At 52.9% G+C, this 18,427-nt stretch overlaps 1 protein-coding gene across 4 annotated transcripts in view; it reads left to right on the forward strand.

Annotated features, from left to right (window-relative positions):
- The window catches only part of hivep2a (HIVEP zinc finger 2a), a 40,482-nt gene that overhangs the window by 18,778 nt on the left and 3,277 nt on the right, over nt 1-18,427 (forward strand). For 3 of the 4 annotated variants that reach the window (XM_068342476.1, XM_068342478.1, XM_068342479.1), the window contains 12 exons: nt 7,487-8,787; nt 10,214-12,072; nt 12,454-12,714; nt 13,085-13,247; nt 13,354-13,444; nt 13,988-15,635; nt 15,705-15,844; nt 16,274-16,449; nt 16,552-16,650; nt 16,921-17,680; nt 17,756-17,864; nt 18,117-18,233. In XM_068342476.1, the coding sequence (XP_068198577.1) occupies nt 7,812-8,787; nt 10,214-12,072; nt 12,454-12,714; nt 13,085-13,247; nt 13,354-13,444; nt 13,988-15,635; nt 15,705-15,844; nt 16,274-16,449; nt 16,552-16,650; nt 16,921-17,680; nt 17,756-17,864; nt 18,117-18,233 (6,399 nt within the window). In that variant the 5' untranslated portion in view covers nt 7,487-7,811. The remainder of the gene's footprint in view (nt 1-7,486; nt 8,788-10,213; nt 12,073-12,453; nt 12,715-13,084; nt 13,248-13,353; nt 13,445-13,987; nt 15,636-15,704; nt 15,845-16,273; nt 16,450-16,551; nt 16,651-16,920; nt 17,681-17,755; nt 17,865-18,116; nt 18,234-18,427) is intronic. The other variant, XM_068342480.1, reaches the window with a different exon arrangement.

Below are 18,427 nucleotides of genomic sequence, written 5' to 3' on the forward strand. Positions count from 1 at the left end.
AGTGACGGCATGCTGATGGCCCACAATGCAGCAGGGAGCAGCAGAGAGGGCGGGGCCACAGGCAGGGCGGTGGGTAGAGGTTGGGGTCGGGTCCAGTGGGGGTGACGTCATCAGGGTGGAAGCTCAAACTGACAGCTGATTGGTCCTCGTTTGAGTGGTTTTATCTTTAAATCTTTTTATCATCTCCAGTTATGATGCTTTTAATTTGTAGCTCAGAGAGAGAGAGAGAGGTGTGTGTGTGTGTGTGTGTGTGTGTGAGAGAGTGAGAGTGTGTGTGTGTGTGTGAGAGTGAGTGTGCGTGTGTGTATGTGTGTGTGTGTGTGTGGTTCCTTTGCCAGCTCTGTAAAGATCTGGAGTGTGTTTCCCATCAGTCCTCCTCATCCAACCTTTCCCAGAATCCACCAGTGACTCAGGGCGACTCAGCTGCTTGTGTTGAACAACATGTCCAGATGGATGGTTAGGGTTAGGGGTTAAGGGTTAGGTGTTAGGGTTAGGTGTTAGGGTTAGGGGTTAAGGGTTAGGTGTTAGGGTTAGGTGTTAGGGTTAGGTGTTAGGGTTAGGTGTTAGGGTTAGGGGTTAAGGGTTAGGGTCGGGGTTAAGGGTCGGGGCTGGGGTCGGGGTTAAGGGTTAGGGGTTGGGGCTAGGGTGGGGGTTAGGGTGGGGGTTAGCATTAGCTGGTGAGGCGGGGCGCTCCGTGTCCCGCCGGGCCTGGAAGGCAGTATCAGCTTCCTGTCCATAAATATTTGAGCAGCCCCTTTAGAACATGAGGTCATCTATTGGAGGCCTCACAGTGGGAGGGGTCGCGCTAACGGTCTTTGGGCACCTTAGCCCCCGAGCTAACAGACTAATGAGCAGCCAAGCAGGTTTAATGACTTGAGCCCGTTCATAGATAGATACTTTAATTACAGCTGATTAATTAAAGCCGGGAGCAGGAGGTTCATTAAAGCCTGGATTTACTGACAGTGAGGGATGGTTACCATGACGAACGACAAGAACGTGAAGCTGAGGATGACAGGAAAGAACAAAAGACTGAAGAAGGGACAAAAACTAGGAGGAAGTGATGGAGGTCAAACAGAGGTCACAGGGATCACATGTTTACACGAACAAACGAATGGGAGCCTCAGACCTACGCCTAACCCTAACCCTAACCCCAACCCCAACCCCAACACTAACCCTAACCCCAACCCCAACCCCAACCCCAACACTAACCCCAACCCCAACCCCAACCCTAACACTAACACTAACCCTAACCCCAACACTAACCCTAACCCCAACACTAACCCTAACCCCAACCCCAACCCCAACCCTAACCCTAACCCTAACCCCAACCCTAACCCCAACCCTAACCCCAACCCTAACCCCAACACTAACCCTAACCCTAACCCTAACCCTAACCCTAACCCCAACCCCAACCCTAACCCTAACCCTAACCCTAACCCTAACCCCAACCCTAACCCCAACCCTAACCCTAACCCTAACCCTAACCCTAACCCTAACCCTAACCCTAACCCTAACCCCAACCCTAACCCCAACCCTAACCCCAACCCTAACCCTAACCCTAACCTCTAACCCCTAACCATAACCCTAACCCTCTAACACCCTACCGCTCTAACCCTAACCCCCTAACCCTAACCCTAACCCTAACCCTACCCCTCTAACCCTAACCCCATGACCCTAACCCTAACCCTATCCCTAACCCTCTAACCCCTAACCCTCTAACCCCTAACCCTAACTCTCTAACCCCTAACCCTAACCTCGTCCACTGGGGGATGAGGGGCGGAGCCACATCTGGTTCTGGTTCTGACCCGCTTTGATGGGAACACGTTTGATCCACTTCTGTTTCTATGGTTACAGGCTGGACTGGTACTGATGGCAGGGTTTAGGTAACGAGGGGTGTGTGTGTGTGTGTGTGTGTGTATGTGTGTATGTGTGTGTGTGTGTGTGTGTGTGTGTGTGTGTGTGTGTATGTGTGTATGTGTGTGTGGGTGTGTGTGTGTCTATTTATTCTGTCCTGCGCAATGACCAAAGACACACACACACACACACACACTAACCCCAACCCCTAACCCTTAACCCTTAACCCCGACCCCAGCCCCGACCCTAACCCCTAACCCTAACCCTAACCCCTGACCCTTCACCCCTGACCCTAACCCTTAACACACACACACAGTGGTTTGGATCATGTGACCCAGAGGTGTGTTCCATGGCTCAGAGTCCCGTACACACTGGAGGGTGAGACCAGCATGTTTCCAGTCAGGAGGGGAGTGAAGGGGGGGCGGAGGGGTGAGGGGGGTGGGTTGAGTGAGGGGGGGCGGGGGGTGAGGGAGGATGATGGGGGTGAGGGGGGAAAGGGGGGGTTAGAGGAATAACAGGCGTCCTGTTGGTCATATTTTCCACGGATCTGGTCTTGAAACTATTAGTGAGTTCGGGGGGGGGGGGGGGTAACCCACCAATAAGAACCCTGATGGGTCCTCACAGAACTGCTGGACCAATGACGAGAGAATGCAGGGCTCAGCACCGTATATGGTCATGTGGGCGTGTACAGGTGTGTGCGTACAGGTGTGTGTGTGTATAGGTGTGTGTGTGTATAGGTGTGTGTGTATAGGTGTGTGTGTGTATAGGTGTGTGTGTATAGATGTGTGTGTGTGTGTGTGTATAGGTGTGTGTGTGTGTATAGGTGTGTGTGTATAGATGTGTGTGTGTGTGTATAGGTGTGTGTGTGTGTATAGGTGTGTGTGTGTATAGGTGTGTGTGTATAGATGTGTGTGTGTGTACAGGTGTGTGTGTGTATAGGTGTGTGTGTGTATAGGTGTGTGTGTATAGGTGTGTGTGTGTATACGTGTGTGTGTGTATACGTGTGTGTGTATAGGTGTGTGTGTGTGTATAGGTGTGTGTGTATAGGTGTGTGTGTGTATAGGTGTGTGTGTGTATACGTGTGTGTGTGTGTATAGGTGTGTGTGTATAGGTGTGTGTGTGTATAGGTGTGTGTGTGTGTGTGTGTGTGTATAGGTGTGTGTGTGTGTATAGGTGTGTGTGTATAGATGTGTGTGTGTGTGTATAGGTGTGTGTGTGTATAGGTGTGTGTGTGTATAGGTGTGTGTGTATAGATGTGTGTGTGTGTACAGGTGTGTGTGTGTATAGGTGTGTGTGTGTATACGTGTGTGTGTGTATACGTGTGTGTGTGTATAGGTGTGTGTGTGTGTATAGGTGTGTGTGTGTATAGGTGTGTGTGTGTGTGTGTGTGTATAGGTGTGTGTGTGTATAGGTGTGTGTGTGTATAGGTGTGTGCACAGGTGTGTGTATAGGTGTGTGTGTATAGGTGTGTGTGTATAGGTGTGTGTGTGTATAGGTGTGTGCACAGGTGTGTGTATAGGTTTGTGTGTATAGGTGTGTTTGTATAGGTGTGTGTGTAGGTGTGTGTGTATAGGTGTGTGTGTATTGGTGTGTGCACAGGTGTGTATGTATAGGTGTGTTCATGTGTGTGTATAGGTGTGTGTGTATAGGTGGGCGTGTACAGGTGTGTGTGTATAGGTGTGTGTGTGTATAGGTGTGTGTGTGTGTATAGGTGTGTGTGTATAGGTGTGTGTGTGTATACGTGTGTGTGTGTATACGTGTGTGTGTGTATAGGTGTGTGTGTGTGTATAGGTGTGTGTGTATAGGTGTGTGTGTGTGTGTGTGTGTATAGGTGTGTGTGTGTATAGGTGTGTGTGTGTATAGGTGTGTGCACAGGTGTGTGTATAGGTGTGTGTGTATAGGTGTGTGTGTATAGGTGTGTGTGTGTATAGGTGTGTGCACAGGTGTGTGTATAGGTTTGTGTGTATAGGTGTGTTTGTATAGGTGTGTGTGTAGGTGTGTGTGTATAGGTGTGTGTGTATTGGTGTGTGCACAGGTGTGTATGTATAGGTGTGTTCATGTGTGTGTATAGGTGTGTGTGTATAGGTGTGTTTATAGATGTGTGCACAGGTGTGTATGTATAGGTGTGTGTGTATAGATGTGGATGTACAGGTGGGCGTGTACAGGTGTGTGTGTATAGGTGTGTGTGTATAGGTGGGCGTGTACAGGTGTGTGTGTATAGGTGTGTGCGTGTATAGGTGTGTGTATAGGTGTATGTGTATAGGTGTGTGTGTATAGGTGTGTGCACAGGTGTGTATGTATAGGTGTGTGTGTATAGGTGGGCGTGTACAGATGGGCGTGTACAGGTGGGCGTGTACAGATGGGCGTGTACAGGTGGGCGTGTACAGATGGGCGTGTACAGGTGGGCGTGTACAGGTGTGTGTGTGCGTGTAAAGTATCTGAGTCCGACAAATTTTGTTGACCAATTAAAAGCCTGTTTTCAGTGATGTCATCGGCTTTGTTGGTCATGTGACAGATGAGATTCAACCTGGAGGTCAGGGAACTGCTGGGGCAACGGGTCGGATTAGCAACAGCAGGGTGGGTGGGTGGGTGAGTGGATGGATGGTTGGCTGGATGGATGGATGGATGGATGGATAGATATCCACTGCTCAAGCATTACATACCGAATAGTGGATAAACACCAGGTGAAAAGAAACACAGACACCACCCTAACAGACACATGCAGCTCTAACAGGACTTATACTAAACTATAACTAAAATATAAACACTATAAAATTAAATTAAATAAAATCAGTAGCATCCGGCTACCACGGTTTCTGTTAGCTGATGTCGTTACCATAGGAACACACACACACAAACACACACATTCACACATCCACACACAAACACACACACACATTCACACACACACACACATCCTGCCGCACCTCCTACACCTGGTTTAGACAGCCAATCACGGATGAGTCACGGCTTCTACAAACTGCACCAGCTTATGTTCTTCTGATTGGTCCGTCTGACACATGACCACCATATCCAATAGAAATTCTTCAAGCTGCTGATGAGGAAGTGGAACACCACCCACAGCGGAACATTCCTCATGACAGAACAGCTGAATCTGTAGAGCACATGCTACCATGTTAGCATTAGCCCCATTGGTATACCTGCTGTAATGACTCTGTGTGTGTGTGTGTGTGTGTGTGTGTGTGTGTGTGTGTGTGTGTGTGTGTGTGTGTGTGTGTGTGTGTGTGTCTGTGTGTGTGTGTGTGTCTGTGTGTGTGTGTGTGTGTCTGTGTGTGTGTGTGTGTGTGTGTCTGTCTGTGTGTGTGTGTGTGTGTGTGTGTGTCTGTGTGTGTGTGTGTGTGTGTGTGTGTGTGTGTGTGTGTGTGTGTGTGTGGTGTGTGTGTTGTGTGTGTGTGTGTGTGTGTGTGTGTGGTGTGTGTGTGTGTGTGTGTGTCTGTGTGTGTGTGTGTGTGTGTGTGTGTGTCTGTGTGTGTGTGTGTGTGTGTGTGTGTGTGTGTCTGTGTGTGTGTCTGTGTGTGTGTGTGTCTGTGTGTGTGTGTGTGTGTGTGTGTGTGTGTGTGTGTGTGTGTGTCTGTGTGTGTGTGTCTGTGTGTGTGTGTGTGTGTGTGTGTGTGTGTGTGTGTGTGTGTGTGTCTGTGTGTGTGTCTGTGTGTGTGTGTCTGTGTGTGTGTGTGTGTGTGTGTGTGTGTGTCTGTGTGTGTGTCTGTGTGTGTGTGTCTGTGTGTGTGTGTCTGTGTGTGTCTGTGTGTGTGTGTGTGTGTGTGTGTGTGTGTGTCTGTGTGTGTGTCTGTGTGTGTGTGTCTGTGTGTGTGTGTGTGTGTGTGTGTGTGTGTGTGTGTGTGTGTGTGTGTGTGTGTGTGTGTGTCTGTGTGTGTGTCTGTATGTGTGTCTGTGTGTGTGTGTCTGTGTGTGTGTGTCTGTGTGTGTGTGTCTGTGTGTGTGTGTGTGTGTGTCTGTGTGTGTGTGTCTGTGTGTGTGTGTCTGTGTGTGTGTGTGTGTGTGTGTGTGTGTGTCTGTGTGTGTGTGTCTGTGTGTGTGTGTCTGTGTGTGTGTGTGTGTGTGTGTGTGTGTGTGTGTCTGTGTGTGTGTGTCTGTGTGTGTGTGTGTGTGTGTGTGTGTGTCTGTGTGTGTGTGTGTGTGTGTGTGTGTGTGTGTGTGTGTGTGTGTGTGCAGTTCCTGCAGCTCTTCCTATTCAGCAGTTTAGAAGACGTTTGAGACGGTTTCAGGAGGAAACACTTCTGATGTGAGCATGAAGCTCCAACGTTCTGTTCACACGTTTGTGGTGAACAAAGAACAAAGTGGTTTAAATGTCAAAGGTCTCCTGTCCCGGTCCTCAACAGATCATGTGACTCACAGGGTCGCTGTTCTACTAGCGTGTCCTAGATTGTATGCTTGTTTCCTCATCTCTCTCCTGTTGTGTCCTAGTTTGTGACATAAGGTTGATCTGAACACAGAACCTTCAGGTGATGACGGTGAAGTCAGGTGATGACGGTGAAGTCAGGTGATGACGGTGAAGTCAGGTGATGACGGTGAAGTCAGGTGATGATGGTGAAGTCAGGTGATGATGGTGAAGTCAGGTGATGATGGTGAAGTTAAGCGATAATGGTGAAGTCTGAGCGCTGCTCCATCATGTTAGCTCGGTGGTTTGGTGTTGTTGATGCATGTACGTATGTAAATTTTGCGTAAACACTCCACACACACCCTCAGCTGTGCAACACCAGATACCATTAGCATGAAAGCTACCAATGGCATGAAAGGTAACATGAAAGGGGCCCTGCTGATTGTGAAGTCAAGGACTGAGTATGTGTGTGTGTGTGTGTGTGTGTGTGTGTGTGTGTGTGTCTGTCTGTGTCTGTCTGTGTGTGTGTGTGTGTCTGTGTGTGTGTGTCTGTGTGTGTCCGTGTGTGTGTCCGTGTGTGTGTGTTTCTGTGTGTGTGTGTGTGTGTCTGTGTGTGTCTGTGTGTGTGTGCGTGTGTTTCTGTGTGTGTGTGTGTGTGTGTGTGTCCATGTGTGTGTGCGTGTGTTTCTGTGTGTGTGTGTGTGTGTGTGTAGGTGTGAATGTGTGTGTTGTAATCAGATACATGTGTAATCAACAGGCCACCTCAGCAGACTCCTGGATGCGCACACACACACACACACACACACACACACACAGTAACACACACACACACACACACACACACACACACACACACACACAGTAACACACACACACACACACTGAACGGCATCCACACCTGATGGGTGTGTGTGTAACATGACACAACGGAAACACACTCGACTGCAGCGTTTGCAGGGCACGCTGGCGGCTGTTGGTGTGGGGGGGTGAAGTAGGGTGAAGCGTGGAGGAAGACGTGTTGGAGCGACGGCTGCTCCTCCACCCTGCCTTCACACACGCCTACATCCATGACGACACGCCGCCATCACCTCCACCGCTCTATTTATACGCTTTTGTGTTTTCGGAACAGTGTGGGTTTGCTGCGCGTCGGTGAGTCAGGGAGTGAAGCAGGAAGGGGGGGGTCGTTCCTGACAGCACTGAGGCGCGTTGGTCTCCATGTGAACCACGGCTGTGCACCGTTTAACGGGTGGTGTTCACTTCTGTCTGCTGCAGGTCAGCCCTGAAGCTCCAGAGAGGATCAACCCCCCCATCACAGAGGATCCATATACCCCAATCAGAAAGGATCCACACACCCCATCAGAAAGGATACACCCCCCCCCCCATCAGGAGCAGTCAGTAGTCGTACACAACATGACAGGAGACTGATTAATGAGGACCCCCCCTTTGGACGGTACTCTCTACAACCCCTGATGCTACGGCTATCATGCTTGGCAGATTTGGGACCTTGTAGACTACCATAACCCACCCCCTCATTCCCCAACCCCACCCTACCCTGAACCCCTCACCCTGCCCCCCCCAGCGAGGGAACAGCTTTGCCATGATGGAGACTCGTGAATCTGATTTGTCAGGACACAAACACCCCAACAAGGACCTCGTGAAGGAGAAGACCCCCCTGCACAGGAAGTGGGCCTCGGAGCCGTCCTCGACCACCAGGCGGAGCACCTTCTCTGACCCTGAGTCCAAACATCGCGACAGTTTGCCATGTGGCACCACTGGGGCGTCAGCCCCCCAGCAGAAGTACGCATTCACAGGGAATCTGGGAAAGCTGCTATCTGGACCTTCTGCGGTGGGGGCCATAGGAGGAGGGTCTCAAGATCCCCAAGAGCCCTTTGTGCAGGGGTTTCCCAGAGGATATTCTTACCAGCGGGGGCAGCCGTACCCTCAGCACCCCCAGACGGAGCGCTTCCTCTCAGGAGCCAAACCTCAGCCGGGTGTGGAGGCCCACGCCTGGCCGTTTGCGGGCCAATTGCCCTCAGATGACCTGCCCCCCATAGGACACCCAGGACAGACCCAACCCCACGGGAGGTTTCCCCGTCAGAAGTCTCCGAGTCTCCCTGGTTCCTTCAGACAGTATCCCCAGCCGGGCCCTGAGCCGGCAGACGAGGGCTATGGCAGGAAGGACAAGCCCAAGAAGCCGGGTAAGTACATCTGCCACTACTGCGGCCGCGCCTGTGCCAAGCCCAGCGTGCTGAAGAAGCACATCCGCTCACACACGGGGGAGCGGCCGTACCCCTGCGTGCCCTGCGGCTTCTCCTTCAAAACAAAGAGCAACCTCTACAAGCATCGCAAGTCCCACGCTCACGCCATCAAGGCCGGGCTGGTTCCGTTTTCAGAGCTGGTCGCGGCCCGCGGTGGCGACGTGGACCATGTGTCGCCGGCGGGGGAGGCCGAGGTCCACTCCGATGGAGACCAGAGCACTGACACAGACGAGGAAGGTGTGGAAGGCTCCGTCATGCTGATGGACAAAGACAGTCCAATCCCAGAGATCTCATTTGAAGCTGACAAGACTTCAGGTGACTGTCCTTCAAGCGATTATTAGAATTATCTTCAAAGGTTCTTCACTAACACACAAACGTTTAGTTTGATGGTTTGTTTCTGACCTTTGCTTAGCAAAACAAACTCACACTCATTAAAGCTACTTGGACAAATCCATCATGAAGCATGATGAAGCATGATATTACTATATGACTATCATAGAAAGAAAGCTGATGACAGGGTGTCCAGAGAGGAACTGTGGTATTGTATGAGGAAGTCTGGAGTGGCAGAGAAGTATGTTAGAGCGGTGCAGGACATGTATGAGGACTGTAAGACAGTGGTGAGGTGTGTGTAGGTGTGACAGAGGAGTTCAAGGTGGAGGTGGGACTGCATCAGGGATCAGCTCTGAGCCCCTTCTTGTTGCTATGGTGATGGACAGGCTGACAGACCAGGTTAGACAGGAATCTCCATGGACTATGATGTTTGCAGATGACATTGTGATCTACAGTGAGAGCAGGGAACAGGTGGAGGAGAAGCTAGAGAGGTGGAGGTTTGTCCTGGAAAGGAGAGGAATGAAGGTTAGCCGCAGTAAGACAGAGTACATGTGTGTGAATGAGAGGGACCCAAGTGGAAGAGTGAGGTTAGAGGGAGAAGAGATCAAGAAGGTGGAGGATTTGAAGTACTTAGGCTCAACAGTCCAGAGCAATGGAGAGTGTGGAAAAGAGGTGAAGAAGCGTGTCCAGGCAGGATGGAACGGGTGGAGGAAAGTGTCAGGTGTGATGTGTGATAGAAGAGTTTCAGCTAAAATGAAAGGAAAGGTGTACAAAACTGTGGTGAGACCAGCGATGTTGTTTGGTCTAGAGACAGTGTCCCTGAGGAAAAGACAGGAGACAGAGCTGGAGGTAGCAGAGATGAAGATGCTGAGGTTCTCTCTGGGAGTGACCAGGAAGGATAGGATCAGGAATGAGTACATCAGAGGGACAGCACATGTTAGAGGTTCTGGAGATAAAGTCAGAGAGGCCAGACTGAGATGGTTTGGACATGTCCAGAGGAGAGATAGTGAATATATTGGTAGAAGGATGCTGAGTTCTGAACTGCCAGGCAGGAGGCCTAGAGGAAGACCAAAGAGGAGGTTTATGGATGTAGTGAAAGAGGACATGAAGGTAGTTGGTGTGAGAGAAGAGGATTCAAAGGACAGGGTTAGATGGAGACAATTGATTCACTGTGGCGACCCCTGAAGGGAAAAGCCGAAAGGAAAAGAAGAAGAAGACTACATTACTGTCATATTTTTATTTTTTATTTTGTAGAGATCGATGGATCATACATTGATAGGACAGCAGATAGAAATTGTTGTGTAATAGCACCAAACACAGTAGAGATATACACAGCTATCTGACACTCATTCATTGCTGAAGTGTTTTTGTGCTCTGCTCTCCTTCATCGTGCTTCTGTCGCCCCCTACAGGTGGTGTGGAACCGGCGTACGCAGACTTAGCTGAAGAGCTTCATGTGGGCTCCATGAAAGTGCCTATCCTCATTGTTCCCAAGCCTGGGGGAGTCCCACCCACTGGGATGGAGTGCGCCCCCTTTCAGGACGTAAAGGGGTCACACCACATGTTGGCATCACAAGCTGGTGGAAGAGCCCACTCCCTGGACGACTCCCCCACCATTAAACAGCGTTTGGCTCTGAGGCTGAATGATAAAAGAGGCCAGGACTCCGACTCCACCTTGGCCCAGTCTCTGAACCTACTTAGTCCTCATAGCAAAGGCAGCACAGACTCGGGCTACTTTTCACGCTCTGAGAGTGCTGAGCAGCCAATCAGCCCTCCAAATACTAACGTCAAGACTTATGAAGAGATTATGTTTGGTCGGACTTGGTACTATCGACCCAACTCCAGACCTAGACAGTCTGTAAGCGTGGGCATTATCAGCTCGGACCCCAGAAACCTTCCTCACTTAGAGCAACCAGGTGCCATTGTGGACATGCAGAAGATGGCTGAGGATCATTTCTGCTCAAGAAGGGAAGTCGACCCCAAACAGTATCCAACAGGACCCTGTCAGAGCAGCACCGGGCTGCTGGAGCCTCCGTCAGATTCTGGACTTCTCATTAGAAGTAACTCCATGCCAACCTCCTCTCCATCCAACCTCAGTGTCCCACCAGGGATTCGAGGTAGTCACTCTTTTGATGAGATGATGACGTCAGATGATGTTTTTTACCCCCCCCGAAGGCTCAGAAGACAGGCTGCGTTTGAACATTCAGGGAATGAGGCCCATGCAGGAGAGGCTGAGGGCTGTGGACACATGCAGCATCACACATCCTCTTTGTGTCTGAAGATGGGTGAGCGCACCTCAGGAGTCCAGGAGCACCTCGCCTACAACCCATATTGTACTAAAGCTAGCATGTCAGAAATAGCTACAAGGAAAAGGAGGAAAGAGAAGAGTGTTGGAGATGAAGAGGACAGTCCTGGGCAGGGCGACAGTAGCTGCAGCGGCTCCGTTGAGTTACCAGGGGACTATGAGTTCAGACAAGGGAGTCTTGACGGATCAAGAGGGACCCCAAAAAGCAAGGGCTCTCTCCACAGTCAATCAGACAGCTTTGATACCTGCACCAGCATGTGCTCCGAGGACATCCCCTTGTTTCCAGACTCCGAGGGCAGGAAAGCTGTTGGGAATGTCATATCCGTCATCCAGCACACCAACTCCCTCAGCCGCCCAAATTCCTTTGAGAAGTCTGATTCGTTTGAGCAGCAAGGATACCAGACCTGTGACAAACTTCCATCGGGTCAGTACTCTGAACATTCTGACACAGAGGTCTTTGACGATGCCCTGAGTCCTGAATCCTCCCTACTGAGGACAGACAGCATGGAGCAGCAGCTGCAGAGTGACAGCGACCTGGCGCCTCTCTCATCTTCATCAGCCGCTGCTTCACCTGGACAGCTGTATCACATCCCCCACAAACTAGTCCGGCAACCCAACATCCAAGTTCCTGAGATCAGGGTGACGGAGGAGCCAGACAAGCCAGAGAAAGACGCCGACACTCCAAGGCTCAAGGAACCAGAGAGGCAACAGCAGCATGTGGAGGAGTTCCAGCTGCCCCAGAGAAGCGACACGCTCTCCCAAATGCCATCAGAAAAGCTCCCACCCAAGAAGAAGAGGCTGCGCCTGACGGACATGGAACACTCGTCTGGGGAGTCCAGCTTCGAGTCGACCTGCACCAGCCTGTCTCGTAGTCCCAGTCAGGAGAGTAACCTGTCGCACTCCTCGTCCTTCTCCATGTCCTTTGATAGAGATGAAAGCCTCAAGTCTGCCTCACCCACCAAACAGGTACCCCGCTTTACACACCTCATTATTCATTTAATCATTGATGCGTCTGTACTCCAGAGCCCACCATGAAGAACCCATCCACCCAGTGGGGCACAAACCGCCACCAGCCTGACATCTCAAACTCATCGTGAGCGTGAACGTCAGGGAGGCACCGACTGGAGTCAGAGTTAGAATCCAATTACTGAACAAGTCGGACTGAACGGGTATTCCCACATTTCAGTGTGGAACTGGGTGTTAACGCACAGCTGCTGCTGTGGTTGCTATGCTAATGCTAATGCAGTCGCAGTGGAAAACACTCCTAATAAGTCCATTCTGTATGTCCTGTCCTTGTTCCTCTTTATCTTCTTCATTTCTATTCTTATTACTCTCGTCATTCTGAAGCAGGATGACTCGGCTTCCAGTGGTGGAGCGAAGCCGTCAGAGTTCCTCACGGTGCCTGGCAGTGGGCCCTCCAGCCACCTCCAGCAGAGGGAGATGAGGAGGTCTTCATCGGAGCAGGCCCCATGTACACTGCCCACAGAGCTGCCTGAAATGCGGAGCAAATCCTTTGACTATGGGAGCTTGTCGTCTTCCCTACAAGGGGAGGTGTACTCCAGTGCCTCCGCAATGAAGGAACGCCGACGAGGGTACCTCGTCCGACAGGTACCCAATCATAATACCTCATCGACCCCCAGCGGGAAACAGAGTACCTTACAGGTGGGCCTTGCAAGAACAGAGGATTCAGAATAGGAGGAAGACCAAGAGTAAGAAGTAACTGAGAGTACCAATATTGGTAGTAATTATACAAATACACAAAAAATAAGCTAAACTACAAATACACCGTATGTGATATGTGTGATAAAAGTGCCTGACCCCGCAGTGAGTGAATACAAGTCGTAGTTGATCAAACCTTAGAGCGGATTTTTATGGTTTGCTTTTGGCAACGCAGCATTTAGAAAAGGCATCTGGGGAAACTGGTGTCTCCACCCACTTCAGCTAACTTCAGCTAACATGAACTCTGCTGAACATCCAGGCTTCACTGAGCGTTTATCCAGAGGCAACCACCCAGGAAGCAGGGCCGACTGATGTGACCATCAAGCAAGAGAGTCTGGACTACGGAGTTTGGCCTGGCCATGCAGGCCCCCCCAGCAGCGACCCGGGCTGCAGAACCAAGAGACCCGGCGCCTGGCTTGGGGGTAAGTGTGACGTTACAACATGTTTCTGTTATGACACTGTAATACAACATATGTGGGAGTGGTTCCATGTGTAGGAAAGATGTCATTTCACGTGTTCTATGCTCAGGTGCAGCGTGTCACCAACACACCCAGCAGCAGCCCCGCCTCCAGCAGAGCGTGAGTGAAGACAGCCTGCAGGACGAACCCGCCTGTAGCAGGTAACGACCTACTTCACCCTAACCCACCTGTAGCAGGTAACGACCTACTTCACCCTAACCCACCTGTAGCAGGTAACGACCTACTTCACCCTAACCCACCTGTAGCAGGTAACGACCTACTTCACCCTAACCCACCTGTAGCAGGTAACGACCTACTTCACCCTAACCCACCTGTAGCAGGTAACGACCTACTTCACCCTAACCCACCTGTAGCAGGTAACGACCTACTTCACCCTAACCCACCTGTAGCAGGTAACGACCAACTTCACCCTAACCCACCTGTAGCAGGTAACGACCAACTTTACCCTAACCCACCTGTAGCAGGTAACGGCCTACTTCACCCTACCTGAGCCCTACAGCACTGATGGAGACCTCATTCCATCAGGAAGGGTACTGCTGGTCCAACTCCACCAACTCTAAATCAGCACAGATTTTTATTTCCTTAGAGTCGCTCTGGGATTTGAAGGAAGACTTTTAGATAACCTTTATTTGTCCCACAGTGGGGAAGTTTGTGAATTTGTTTTCAACCTTTGTCTCCAACAGATTCCAGAAGCATCACCTGCAGGCCCAGGGCTCGTCATCAGAAGGAGACCACCCAGGTCACGAGATCCTAAGTCGGGAAGGTCTCCAGCAGCACCAGGGCAGTGGCTCCCTGCACTCCTTCCAGCATCAAGGTATGTTCTGGAGTCCGGAGTCGCCCAGAACGCCGCCCACCCTCCAGACCCAGCAACAAAAAGTCGCCCCCAGATCACCAGGCAACTTGCCAGGACACCCGCCACACAAACAGCAGCCGTCCTACGATGGAAAGCCAGACTTCTCTCAGATGTACCCCACTTCTTTCCCATCATGCACCTCTCCCCTAGCCCATCAACAATTCATCAAGCACCCCCTTCCCAGCTCTGCTAACGCCTCCAGGCTTCTGCAGCCGGTCCAGCCAGTGTTTGCCACCCAGGGTCTGGGCCCCTACGCCTCCATGCCCAGTATGCTGGTCCCTGTGCGGATCCAGACCGATGTGCCGTCGTTTGGGAGCATCATGTACACCAGTGTTAGCCAGCTGCTAGCCGCCCCCGGCAGGAGTTCACCGGGGGAGGCTGCTCACAGGTCCTCCACCAGTGGTTTGGTGAGCATAAGCAAAGCATCTGAAGGGACTCGAACAGGCACGAGCAGGACAGCCTTCACCCTGTCACACCTGCTGGGACAGACCGATGGTGCACTGCACCATTCACACCGGAAGGTTACCAGCTCCAAACCGGAGCACCAGCTGAACACGGGCATCCCGCTGTCCATGACCTCAGGCACCATCTCCACCACGGACGCCTCGGTGTCCAGCCTCGGGGGCAGCAAGCGTGTCCTGTCCCCCGCTAGCTCTCTGGACCTCTTCATCCAGACCAAGCAGCAGAAACGAGCCAAGGAGGAGAACATGTACGGGCAGATCGTGAAGGAGATGAGTGCCGTGGAGCTCAGTGGACCTGAGAGGAGCAGCAGGCCAGAGGTCAGAGGTCAGCCGGCCAGTCAGGAGAGTCTTGACTCTGCAGAGGATTCTGAAAGGATGTCCTCGTCTCCTCCACTACATGAGCCCCCTGTTTCCAACAAGATAGTTGTTCCTGTCCGTTCTTCTGCCCCCCACCGCCCTGATTTTCCCCGGGCTGAAAGCTTTACACCCCCTCTCCAGATCGTCACAGAAAGCTCCCCTGGTTCCAAATGCCAGGAATCCCCAGAAGAACTCCATGTTGACTCAGTTCCAGAGTCCAGTTCCAGCCCCCTGTCCATGATGTCCTCCAGTGATGCAGAGGACACTGAGAACCCCCCCGGTACTGAGAACCCCCCTGGTAGCGTCCCGGTCAGCATGCCGGTCCAGAGCGCCGTGGGCCCGGCGCTGCCGCTCACCGACGTGACCGATGCCCACCTGCTACAGTTCCCCAGCCTGCGCACCTCCAGCAGGGTCAGCTGGTGCTTCCTGAACTACATCAAACCCAACAGCACCGCCCTGCTGTCGCGCGGCTCCGTCTACAGCTCCTGGAGCGTCAGCTCCTACAACCCCAACCCCCTGAACCTCAGCACCAAGGCGGCCCTGGGCCTGCTCCGGTCCCGACAGAACACCTCCCACCTGATCTACACCCCCGCTGCGCTGGCACCACCCAGCTCGGGAAAGCTGGTGTCGTCTGGGGCGTGGAAGCTGAGGGCCGCTCAGGTAATCCAGCACACCTTAGTAATCTATTACTGAGTACTTCTCTTCCTCACCTTCCTTCCCTCTGTGTAGCTGAAGCAGGAGCCGACGCCCACTGACGGGAAGAAAATGAAGGGCGTGGTTTTCTGGACCCGCCCCAAACACGAGCAGACAGAGAAGGACGTCAAACAGGCCCCCAGTGAACCGACACGCATCAAGATCTTTGAAGGAGGGTAGGTTCAACGCTGGCCTACGGTCCGGTCCTACGGTCCTACAGTCCAGTCCTATGGTCCTATGGTCTGGTTCTACAGTCCTACAGTCCAGTCCTACGGTCCAGTCCCACAGTCCTGCAGTCCAGTCCTACGGTCTGGTCCTACGGTCATGACCTCTGGGACAGTCTGCTGGTTCTGTAGCATCTAGCTCTGTCCACACTCAGCTAACGTTTACCTGAGGGGGGTCGATCTCGAGCGTCTCTAACCTGCTAACTGGGGGGTCGATCTCGAGGGTCTCTAACCTGCTAACCGGGGGGTCGATCTCTAGCGTATCTAACCTGCTAACTGGGGGGTCGATCTCGAGCGTCTCTAACCTGCTAACTGGGGGGTCAATCTCCAGTGTCTCTAACCTGCTAATTGGGGGGTCGCTGTCTCCTTGCTGTCTTTCAGCTATAAGTCCAACGAGGACTACGTGTACGTGCGGGGGCGGGGCCGGGGGAAGTACCTGTGTGAGGAGTGTGGGATCCGCTGCAAGAAGCCCAGCATGCTGAAGAAACACATCCGCACACACACCGACGTGCGGCCCTACGTCTGCAGGTTCTGCAACTTCGCCTTCAAGACCAAAGGTCTGGAGAGCCCCGCCCCCATCACATGGCTGCTGGTGCAGCCAGCCCCCCCTCCAGACAAATCCCGGTCATTCAATGTGTTTGTGTGTGTGTGTCTGGCAGGAAACCTGACGAAACACATGAAGTCTAAGGCACACATGAAGAAGTGTCTGGAGCTGGGGGTGTCCACGTCCTCGGTGGAGGACGAGGCCGACGAAGGAGGTAGGAGACAGGGGAAGGCCTGATGCCCCCCAGCAGGGGGCCGATGCCCCGCGCCTCTGATCACACACACACACACGGTGAACACACACTCTGCTGTGCTAAAAACATGCTGCTAGCGTTAGCCTGGAAACAGGAAGTCAGGCTGGATGGACGCCTCACAGACAGGAAGTATCTTCCTGGAAACAGGAAGTCAGGATTTAGCAAAGTCAGCGGTTCTCTCCCTCCTCTTCCTCCCCCCTCACCATCACCTGTGTGTCTTTCTGCCCCCAGATGAAGGCCAGCAGGGGGAGAAGACCTCCAGGACGATGGAGCACCAGTTCTCCGACGCCGATGACTCAGAGGGGGGGGAGGAGGACGGTGACGAGGTGGATGATGAAGATGATGAAGAGGAAGACTATGATGGCGACTGCACCCCCAACACCCGCTCTCGCTCTGCCAGCCCCAAGCCTTACGGCCCCCCCTCCCCGTCCCAGCCGGTGTCACAGTCCGGCGTCGGGCGGCCCCCCCAGTTCGGATACTTCACCACTGTTCCCAGTATCCAGGTGACGGGGCAGGCCCCGCCCACTCACCCCACTGGGGCGGAGCCCAGTCAGCCTGGGGCACAGGTGCTGTACAGCCAGTTGCTGGCTCCGCCCATGGAGGAAGACCTCCCCCCCCCCTCCTTCCGAATGTCCTCCCCCACCCACCCAGAGTACTCTGGCTGCCCCTCCCCCATCTCCCCCTCGTCCTCCCCCTCAGCCCATCGGTACCTCTCCCCACATCACGATCCCCCCCCCCACTGTGGACACCTCCCAACCCGACGGGACATCTCTCCTTTGCGTCACATTTCCCCCAAGAGGGACCTTGGGGTGGCGGGGGGGTACAGACGAGACCTGTCCCCCAGGAGGGGCCCCCTGTCTCTGCTGTCCCCCCTGTCTCGACCCACGTCTCCGGCAGGCAGGGACTACAAGCGTGACCTCTCCCCACGGGGGCGCCACCGGGGGATGATCCGGCCCCTGTCTCCTCGGCGGGGGCCGCCCCAGCAGCACAGGTGAGTCCCTGGTTGATGTGCCGTCTCTTGGACGCCCCCCGTCCAGATCTTCATGAAGACACTTTTTCCTTTCAGCTGCCAGCACAGCGGCTCGCGGGGCCTCAGGTGCCCCCCGTCTGGACCGGGGGCTCCGGCAGACCTGGAAGCTCTGGGATGTCACCACGGCAACACAGACACGTTGACAGTAAGCACCTGACATGTTAATGCACAGAGCTGTGTGGCGGTCGGCCAATCACAGCAGGAGGGCTCCACTGGGTACCTGAACCGGACTGTGACCCGGTACCAACGGTCGTACTACAGGCGGCCAGTGGTTCTGGTGCTGGGGGGTCACTGGTCTGCTGCTGGACCCTGCTGGTTCCTGCTCTGACTGGTTCCAGTACAACCAGTAATGGAGTCGGTTTCCAGTGAGGCGTCTTTACTCGTTTTGTGTTTGCAGGCTCGTCGTCCAGGATCTCCCCCATCAGGATGGGACCAGACCCGTAGCCATAGCAACCAGTCCAGTCCGCCCCATCAAGTCCTCTTCAGCCACCTCCCTCTGCACTCCCAGCTGCAGGTAATGGGAACGCCCACGACAGCGCTCATGGGTCCTGTAGTTTACAGAGTACTTCCTGTGGTTTACAGTACTTTACAGAGTAGTTCCTGTAGTTTGCAGTAGTTTCATGGAGTAGTTCCTGTAGTTTACAGTAGTTTACTGTTGTTCCTGTAGTTTACAGTAGTTTACAGTAGATACAGACTAGTTCATGTAGT

Source organism: Antennarius striatus, chromosome 19 (assembly GCF_040054535.1).
Source record: "Antennarius striatus isolate MH-2024 chromosome 19, ASM4005453v1, whole genome shotgun sequence".
Lineage (NCBI taxonomy): Eukaryota > Metazoa > Chordata > Actinopteri > Lophiiformes > Antennariidae > Antennarius > Antennarius striatus.